We start from the raw sequence: 9,033 nt of genomic DNA on the forward strand, positions 1-9,033 counted from the left end.
ATAGACTCGCTAGGGTTCTCAATTCCTGGTTCGTGTTTAACGTGTGTAACCATGTCAGGAGCCACACGATTTTGCCCAAAAGCATCATGACTTATAAATCTCTGTTGCTGCTGGCTCTGCTGCTTTAATTGCCGTTGATGAAGAAACTGTTGCTGCTGTTGGTGAAACTGATTAGGTTGTTGCTGAAACCGATTAGGCTGTTGCTGAAACTGCTGCTGTTGATGTGACTGCAAAAATATGTACAAAAGAAGATTACAAATCCGTACTCTCAGATTGAAATAGATTGATATTTCACTGGTGCACCTTGTTGCATGCAAAGTGACTTTCATTGATTGCTTACCAAAGAAGAGCTAGTTCTAGACACAGACTGGAAATTTGCTGTATTGGCATTCTGAGAATTGGTCATCATTCCAACAGATGTTACAGCACCATACAAATTTCCCGATCCAAAAGGGTCAGAATTGTTTGTGCCAAATCCTTCACCTGAAACGGTAAAATAACAAAAAATTATATATTCTGCTGGACATGCACAATCACAAGAAGTTATAGTGCATATGAAACAAGACAAGCGGAAAAAAGGATGGGAAATAAAGACTTTACCCTGCATTCCTGAACGCTGAAGGTTATCATATGCCTGCTGCGAACTTCTGGTAGAATTGGTGTACGATGTACCTGAATCTACGCTTTTTGCATTCATCCCAACACCACCATTTATGGAGCTGTTAGACACATTTGACATTTTTTGTTGCATTCCAGGTCTAAGGCCAACACCCATTTGACTTCCATGGTTCTGTAGCATACGACTATTTTGGCCACCAATATCCTGCCTCAGTTGCTGTTGTTGTTGCTGTTGCTGCTGCTGAGGCTGAGGTACCATCATGGGCGCAGAAGAAAATCCACCACTGTTGTTGGAAGCTTCAACACTCATATACGACTGGCCATTATTGCTATTGTTATTAGTAATACTGTTGACAAATCCAGGGGTAGGCATCATCTGACCAGTATTTCTTTGAGAGCTCATAGATGACATGTTCCCTCCAGAACCAAGACCAAAGTTACTCGACGAATGCTGGTATCCATTAGACATATTACCTGCAAAGACGAAGTCAAGGTGTTCAGAGGAAAAATGAGTCGAAAATCTCCTGGCCATATATTATATAAAAGTTGTAAAGAAAGAAGCTACGAGCATACCACCAGAATTTAGCAGGTTTCCAGTGTTCATGTTAGTAGTTGTGATGTTACTACTTCCAGCCATAGTAGCATCAACGGAGGATGTAATCATCAAATTTGGATTCCCCCCAATGTGTTGTAATCCTGGAGTGGGTATCATTGTTCCAACCGAAGACGAATTAGTGTGTCGCTGATTGTAGTTATTCAACTGTCTGCCTTTGATTAGACTTGCCAGCCGAGGCTCAAGGGTTGACTGGTTCATGTAATCTTCCTGCAAACCAAATTGGAAGTGCCAAGCGTTAAAAAAATAAAAAAAAATAAAGTACAATAGCCAACATGCTGGATCAAGTGGCAACATTTAGATGCCAATGAAATACCTTTGAGTTAGCAATTTTAAACAGCCCCTCCTCTAAGCGTCTAGCAACGTCCATATACTTTGCCTTTGATGCATCATCAGCTGGAGATGGTTGCTTTTGCTGGAAAATGTTGAAACTGAAGAGAAACAATAGACGTACACAAATTTCGATTAGTGATAAACGAGGGAAAGAGTCAATCCAATCAAAAAGTATTGTCAGCAACGATCCAAACAAAACAAAACTTTTTAAAAGAAGAAAAACCTAACAAACATGCCTTACAACTCTGGTTCCATTCTAGAATATGAGTTTTTTTTTCTAGTTTTTTTTTTTTTCTTTTTTTTGTCAACAGCATACAAAATTTTCTAGAGCCAATGAGACGGAACATCGGTTTATTGATCAAATATTATGATTTATTTTATCAAACACCCGATGCACTAGTTGTAAAAACGTTATTATTTTCTTTGAATATAATTTAACATTAAATTTAAAAAAAAAAAAAAACATACGTTATAACAAGAGTAAAGCGCATAGAACTGTCAATGGAAAGACACCAAAGTAAATATCATAGAGGGAAAAGAAAAAAAAAACTTACATCCTGATACGCATGGCCTGGCGAAGTTTTATGATGTCACTGTCAACGGGAGAAACACGTGAAGGTCCTAAACCAGCAGGAGGAGCAGGAGCTGAACCACCACCAACTAAATTCTGCATCTGAGGGTTCCCATTCTGCTGGGACATGGTCCCTTGGTTAGGAACCTGACCTGATAGCTGTCCCGACATGTGTGCCTGAACATTCATTTGGTTTAAATCTTGAGTCTTCGTCGCCTTGTCCTAGTTCTTCTCGTAACTAACAGTAACAAGCACAGCATAACTTTCCCCTCCACCACAAGTCTCCAAATTTCATCTCCTGATTAGCACAGAGTTGAATGTCCTGCTAAACAAGTTTGGTGTAATCAGAGTCCAATCCAGTTGGGACAGTATCAACAAACTTAGATACACTACGGAATCAGGTAAACATAAGCAATGAAACCCCCAAGTGGCCCCCAAAGTTAATAGAAGAAATATCAAAAAAAAAATTGAAAAACCCTAAAAAAAATTCCACCCCCCAACCTTTGAATTGATACACAAAGGAGAATAATTTGACAAGGGAAGAGGCGCAGAACCCAGAGAGGAAATGGACGGAGACCAACCGGTTTGATGATCGAGTGTGTACGCAATGAAACAAAGTCGGTGAACAGCCGATGCGGCACGTGTGAACTCAAAAAAACCAAAGCCAAGTTTAGAAAGTTTAGGATCAATCAAAGAGCAGGGTTTGACAAAATTCCCAGAAAGACAGATGAGATGTAATTTAAAAGCGAATCAGTTTTCAGGTTTTTCCCAAATCGGGGGGGGGGGGATTTTTCTGGGCTTAGTTAGGGGTTCGTCGAATTGGGGATTTTCTTCTTTGGACTCGCTCGATTTGGGGATTTTTGATTGTTTTTTTTTTTTCTTTCCTTTCTAGGGATTCGTTGTTTTTCTAAAATAGTAACCCATAAAATAAAATAAAAATACACATTAAAATATTAATTTTGTTGTCTGAATACGATAATTGGCGCAACCAAAAGGCAACAAAAAAAAACCAGACGAAAAATTTCGAGCACCAGAACCAGATCGGACAATTTAGGATAAACTAGGCTTATGAGTTATGATCCTGTCCGTCCGATCAAATATTTCTTAATTTATAGTTTATCTGCTTTCAGTGTTTGACCAATTAATGCTCTCTTCTTCCAAACCAGACAAAACCAAACACTTAACCGGAACTCATGTCGAAAACAAACTCCTTCCTTCAGGTTTGGTGGTGGTGGTACAAAACAATTCAATTACACAGACAGAACAAAAAAAGCTGGAATTACAAAAGAGTTTTTTTTCACACGGATATGATCTCAGCTTTATTTCTAACAGAAGCAACGCAAAATGTTTTCGCGGGAAAAAAAACTTTGAAGCAAAGACTTGTAGGAGATGGTTCATCGGTAGAGACTCTCTGACCTCAGATTCTCAGCAATCTCCGTCTCCCATCGATCTCCATTCTCCAGAAGTTTCTCTTTGTCATAGAGAAGTTCCTGTGAAAGAAAGGGAACGTTACAGAAGTTCAGATTTATGTGTGCCACAAGATTATTGGGTCTAGCAAATGTGATAATCAGACCTCGTGTGTCTCGGTTGCGAATTCAAAGTTAGGTCCTTCGACAATTGCATCAACGGGGCAAGCTTCTTGGCAGAAGCCACAGTAGATGCATTTTGTCATGTCGATATCGTACCTGTACAGCTCCAAATCATATCACAATAAGGTAAAAGAGAAAGCATATATATTGTTGATAAATGAGAACTGACGGGATGATGACCTAGTGGTTCTGCGGCTTCCATCCTCCCTCTCCTCTGCCTCAATTGTGATTGCTTGTGCTGGACATACCTGTTGAAAAAGACAGGTATCCCTCACCAAAAATCACAATCCGCGGTAAATTTTCAATAGATCATTGTCAGCGGATATGAGCATTTCATCAGAACTCTAGCGACTCAACGGTAAATCTTATTCATACTCAGATATATTTCCTAATTACTAGAACGAGTTCCGTAGGCATCAACCTTTGATCCTGAGCTATGGCCCATATCAAAAGAACCAGTTTTACACAGCACGATGGGTTAACAACCTTGTTTAATAGATGCAAGCATACCCATTACCCTGAGATGCCTAGCTTTGGAAAGGAAGAGAACGTTAAACTAAATTAAGGCCTAGTATCGATCCCAAATACTCACAGCTTCACAGAGTTTGCAGGCAATGCAGCGTTCTTCCCCAGTAGGATATCTTCGAAGAGCATGTTCACCACGGAAGCGAGGGCTCAGTGGACCCTTCTCAAAAGGATAATTGATCTACATGCAAGATAGAGCTTCAGAGAATCAAACAGAATATTTATTACAATCTCTGTTGTGAAGACTGGGAAAGATGTCACTCACAGTAACTTTGGGATCAAAGAAGTACTTGAGGGTCAGCGACAAACCACGGACCATTTCAGTGAGAAACAAGGTATTTATGCTCCGCTCAAAGACTAAAAATTTGCAAAATAATCAGCAGGAGGAAGAGAAAAGTAGGAGAAACAAAAAGAAGAAGAACTAAGTGTCTAAGAACATATGGCTTACCAGTACTCCAGTCCTTGGAAATTTCCTTAGAAAGTTGCTCCGCTTCTATATCATCTGAATATAACATAGGCAAACCATAAGTCATTGTAATACAAGTTGAGAAGGGGTACAGTTCAACCTGAATCACCAAAAAACACCTCAAACAAACAAGAGCAGAAAATATACCTTTGTTACTGCCATAAGAAATACCACGAGACTGCAATCCAGAAAGATGAGATCCCTGCCCGGAAATAACCTATCGATGAAAAGAATAGCATACACACCATAAAATGAAAAGGTTAACATTTGACAAGAAAAAACAAAATAACTTGCAAAAACGCTCTCAATCACAGGAATTAAAGATCATCGAGACTGGCATGGCAATGGTAACCCATAAGAGCAACGAAGCCCTCTAGATTATTAAATCTGCCTACATGATTCATTCAACTGATCAGGCTGATGGATACTCTACAATCTATAGGAATTTCACAGTTTCATTCCGGTTTCGATTGAGATGTAATCACGAATCCCATCAACAAAAAAAAACGAAAGACAGGTTCTTCTTTGATCACCAAAACTCCAGGAGACATTCTACATTTCTAGTCATCTCTAAAACAACTCCCCCAGAAGTAAACGACACAGAGATCAGAGATATATGCGAGCCAGCATCGAAGCCATTGATGGAGCACCCAAATTCGATTTTAGGGATCCTTCTTCACTGTGCGATTTGACGAGCAAAAAATTGAAATCGGAATCCTCCGATACAGAAGAGCCCTAAAAAATCCAATTTTTTGTCCTGAATTTAATACATGATTACATTTTTGTCCCTGGTACAATATTTATTGGTTTCCTGACCCGGTTAGGAATTAACCGAATTATTCCCTTAAACCGATAAAACCTGAGAATACATAAAACATACAGTAATAATAGCTCAAGTTTGTTGTTACACTTGTTTTCATCACCATTTGGTGATCGAAAAGAAAATTTCTTTACAAAGACATTCTGAAAATATTTCAATTGAAGTTGGTGGATCGGTGTTTTGGTGCAATGTAGTAAGAGTCTCCACAATTAATGTGAGATTGCATCAACGGATTCCATCTATCGAATATTATCCGGCCACCACGACCAATCCTCCCCTGAAACCGGCTTGGAGGTTGACCCGGCGATGAATCCGGTGCTGGAGGAACGATCCCTGCAGCTGCCAGTTTATCGGGAACCAGCGGTTTTGTGAACAGCATGACTGGTTCATTAGGATCCTAAGGATATCAAANAAAAAAAAAAAAAAAAAAAAAACCATTATAGATTTACTCGAGTGATTAAGTAAGCGAGAGAGAATGTGTTGTAATAAGAACCAGTTTGTGAAGCCATCCGTGATGCGACTGTCTTCTTCTAACTTCTTGCTTGATTCCTCCGGGTTGAGATGCGTTCATATTTAAGTTGGTGAAACGAGAGTTAGGGATAATGGCAGGTCGAGTTCGTACACGGGTGCTAGTGTAATCATCAGAGTCCATTAATTCATCGTCGCTTGAGCCAAATTTGTATGATGTTGTAGTGGGTTGAAATCCAGGCAGAGCCAAGCTATCTTCCAGGAGCTCTGTTTCATGCTGCAAAAATCCCATAGATGAAGATTTTAGACCCGGTAAGGCAATAAAAAGACAGCATATGTAACAAGAGTTTTAGAGGAAGTAGTAGTAAGTACCCTGTATTGGAGTTGGATTCTCTGAAGGCTAACCTCACTGTCCATGACATCCCTCTTCTTCTCTTCTCTCTATGGAATGGCTAACATCAAATTAGTAACTTTGGCGAATGCAATCCGCTTGTTAAGATATGAAATGAAGTCTAAAACTCTAAAACTGTCATAAAGAACACCTTAATGAGAGCCTCCAGAATGGTCTGTGCTTGGCCAAGATTGCGTCTAACCTGATAATAGTGTATCCCATATATTCAGAATTCAAGAGAAAATCATAAATGAACCCCTAACAGATAATTAACAGCCAAAAAAAAACAATGTTATCCGGGAGAAAAAAAACTAATAGAAGGCTTTGTAAAGGCAAATTGCAGAGTGTTTTCAGGTGCAAGAAACATAAAGAGATTCAGATGACTCACTCACCTGTCGAAGCTTTTCAAATGATTGCACATTGTTTTCTCTCCTCTGCATCTGAAGAAGAAGTAAAGCCTTATCAGTACTTTTCTGCCTCAAATTGGATATAAAAATCTATCACATATTGCGTAGAAGAAGACAGCTTACCCTTCTTGTGTGGAGTCTATGAACTTTCTCCCTTGGCCTAAACACATTGTAGGGATTGGTATCATTGACCGGTGGAGGAGGCTGTTCGAAACAATGAAGCAAAATATCAACTAAATAATCGAGGTAAGATGATTTTCTGACATAGGCTTTGATCGTTTCAAATGGAAATAATTCAAATTATAATGCAAACCTGTAGACGCCGCAAGACAGGCTTCTGCCATCTTTTGCGCTAAGTTCACATAAAGAATGAAAACGAGACATAGGCATTAGTATTATAAGGCAGAGGTTGTCCATATGTGGAACTGATGCATCATTGACAAGGATAATGCATTGGTTCTCAAGATCCCAATAATCTGTTGAGCCATCTTTATCTCACCCCGTCAAGTAAGATCATTAACCTATGCAACATAATGTCTACATCCAGAAAACTTGTAACAACAAAAGTTTAATCTCAAACCTTGTCTTTCCAGTAGTTGAAGATAGCCTGAAAGGTTCCATAATTAATGGACAGAGATTGCAGCGCCTGCAATAAGACAAAAATAATCATTGAAATGTTCTGTACTGTTTCTAAAATGAGTATAGACTGGATGAACAAGAGATATGATAAACCAAAAGACTATGGAACACAATAAAAGCAAAAGTATACATCAACAGCAGCATCAAACTGCAAAAGCACAGGAACCGGAGAACCGAGAGTAGGTGCAATAACTCCAGCTCTTTCCCGCGTCTTGTGATCCAAAACCTCTAGTTTAAAAATAATGCCCTCAAGCCTGTATCAAAAAATTTAACACATATATGTCGCTCATCAAAAAGAACGATTCAAAATTTTAGCAATCTTAGCAGAATCAAGTCAAAATTTTTAGTGAATAGAGCAAACTAATTAAGCTACAATACAAAACTAAAAGACACGGAGAGACGGAATAACCCAATCTGCCTCAACGATTAAATAAATGAAACACAGTATCAGCATGATGCAGCTACAAGATAACAGAAAAATACTGATGATACTAAATCCTAAAGAGGAGCAATAAAGATAGTTGGATAGGTTACTTTACTTTTCAGGTGAAAGTTCTTTCTTATCGTTATCAAACTCATAAAGCCAGTCTTCATCCTCATTGTCAAGATCATACTCCACAAATTCTCCAAGCTCAGACCGAGCTGCTTCAAAAAACAAACTTAAAATCTCCACATAACAAAAAAAAAAACCACCTTCATAGCAAAGAATACAAAACTGGTACCTCCTCTTGCACGAAGATAAGAAGCAGGTTGACCAAAAGTCGGAGAATAATCCCTTTCATAAGTATCCACAATAACAAACTGAGGTGTTGGTATTTCTGAAGCTGGTTTCTTGCTTGGCACTGGTGCAACCTGATAATATATAAGTAACACTGGTTAAAACGATGGAATTCGAATTCCAAGTTAGACGCAAAAACAAGGATTATAAATGGAAATGCACCTCATTGTCAACCTCAGCGGAAGCTATACGCAGCAACTGAGAATTTCTAGTAGTAGAAGTTGGAGTGTCGTCGTCTTCAAAGTCTTTAAAGGATTTTAAAATAGGAAGCTTCTTGTGTATATCCAATGGCCGTGGCCGGAAAGAGAGCCTACTCATTTCACCTTCTTCCTCACTATTCTACTTACAAGTGTGTGTGTACATATATGTATATATACAGAGAGATAGATAGATCGCTATGTTTGTTCAATTAATACAGGGAGAAGCAAAAAAACGTCTGTAATATTCAAAAAAAAATAGTTCAGAATCCTAAAACTCGAAAGAGGAATAGACAAGGAAAATAAAATGGTTTCGACAAATTCAGCAAAGCAATCGAAAGAGGATTTTTTTTAGGGTTAGGGTTTCGTTCTGAATCCGGATGGAACGAGAGAAAACAGAAAAAAATCAAATTCGATGATACCCCAAAATTGGCAAAAGCTCTTCCTCTTCCTCGTACAATCCCAGTTTCTAGGGTTTTTTTTTGGCTCAGATGGGTAAAATTGCGGCGGCTACCCGAAAAGGAAACTCTTCCGTGATTTAACCCAGAAGGTCAAAATCGAAGCTTGGAAGGGAAATTATAAAAATTTAATGGAGGTCAGACGTGCTTGATTGATTCC

At 38.8% G+C, this 9,033-nt stretch overlaps 3 protein-coding genes across 3 annotated transcripts in view; all 3 read right to left on the reverse strand.

The window, feature by feature from the left end:
* LOC104705071 (histone acetyltransferase HAC1-like) overlaps positions 1-3,020 on the reverse strand; it is a 10,519-nt gene extending 7,499 nt beyond the window's left edge. Inside the window, exons 1-7 of the mRNA XM_010421063.2 lie at positions 2,717-3,020; positions 2,119-2,457; positions 1,548-1,662; positions 1,192-1,441; positions 601-1,092; positions 341-483; positions 7-227 (exon numbers count right to left, since the gene is read on the reverse strand). Coding sequence (XP_010419365.1) covers positions 7-227; positions 341-483; positions 601-1,092; positions 1,192-1,441; positions 1,548-1,662; positions 2,119-2,324 — 1,427 coding nt within the window. The 5' untranslated portion in view covers positions 2,325-2,457; positions 2,717-3,020. The remainder of the gene's footprint in view (positions 1-6; positions 228-340; positions 484-600; positions 1,093-1,191; positions 1,442-1,547; positions 1,663-2,118; positions 2,458-2,716) is intronic.
* On the reverse strand, positions 3,327-4,961 carry LOC104705073 (NADH dehydrogenase [ubiquinone] iron-sulfur protein 8-A, mitochondrial). The gene is made up of 7 exons (XM_019227985.1): positions 4,863-4,961; positions 4,698-4,751; positions 4,515-4,606; positions 4,317-4,430; positions 3,905-3,972; positions 3,709-3,820; positions 3,327-3,625 (listed from the first exon to the last, which is right to left on the reverse strand). The coding sequence occupies exons 3-7, from the start codon at positions 4,566-4,568 to the stop codon at positions 3,530-3,532; spliced, it is 444 nt and encodes a 147-aa protein (XP_019083530.1). The 5' UTR covers positions 4,569-4,606; positions 4,698-4,751; positions 4,863-4,961; the 3' UTR covers positions 3,327-3,529.
* Positions 5,446-9,027, reverse strand: LOC104703243. Its single transcript, XM_010419216.1, has 12 exons — positions 8,381-9,027; positions 8,163-8,292; positions 7,980-8,082; positions 7,571-7,694; positions 7,382-7,447; positions 7,115-7,153; positions 6,925-7,005; positions 6,787-6,834; positions 6,546-6,596; positions 6,376-6,444; positions 6,029-6,280; positions 5,446-5,932 (listed from the first exon to the last, which is right to left on the reverse strand). Exons 1-12 carry the CDS (start codon positions 8,534-8,536, stop codon positions 5,690-5,692), a joined length of 1,362 nt encoding a protein of 453 aa, XP_010417518.1. The 5' UTR covers positions 8,537-9,027; the 3' UTR covers positions 5,446-5,689.

The sequence above is a fragment of the Camelina sativa genome, chromosome 7 (assembly GCF_000633955.1).
Source record: "Camelina sativa cultivar DH55 chromosome 7, Cs, whole genome shotgun sequence".
Taxonomy (NCBI): Eukaryota; Viridiplantae; Streptophyta; class Magnoliopsida; order Brassicales; family Brassicaceae; genus Camelina; species Camelina sativa.

Excerpts from the sequence above, each read along its gene's own strand:
- LOC104705073 (XM_019227985.1), bottom strand. The coding sequence starts at position 4,568 with ATGGTCCGTGGTTTGTCGCTGACCCTCAAGTACTTCTTTGATCCCAAA. Across the intron at positions 3,973-4,316 it reads CCTGCAAACTCTGTGAAGCT|GTATGTCCAGCACAAGCAAT; the intron begins GTGAGTATTTGG and ends CTTTTTCAACAG. Across the intron at positions 3,626-3,708 it reads TCGCAACCGAGACACACGAG|GAACTTCTCTATGACAAAGA; the intron begins GTCTGATTATCA and ends TTTCTTTCACAG.
- LOC104703243 (XM_010419216.1), bottom strand. The coding sequence starts at position 8,536 with ATGAGTAGGCTCTCTTTCCGGCCACGGCCATTGGATATACACAAGAAG. Across the intron at positions 7,154-7,381 it reads TCAACTACTGGAAAGACAAG|CGCAAAAGATGGCAGAAGCC; the intron begins GTTTGAGATTAA and ends ATGTGAACTTAG. Across the intron at positions 6,281-6,375 it reads GAATCCAACTCCAATACAGG|CATGAAACAGAGCTCCTGGA; the intron begins GTACTTACTACT and ends GGATTTTTGCAG.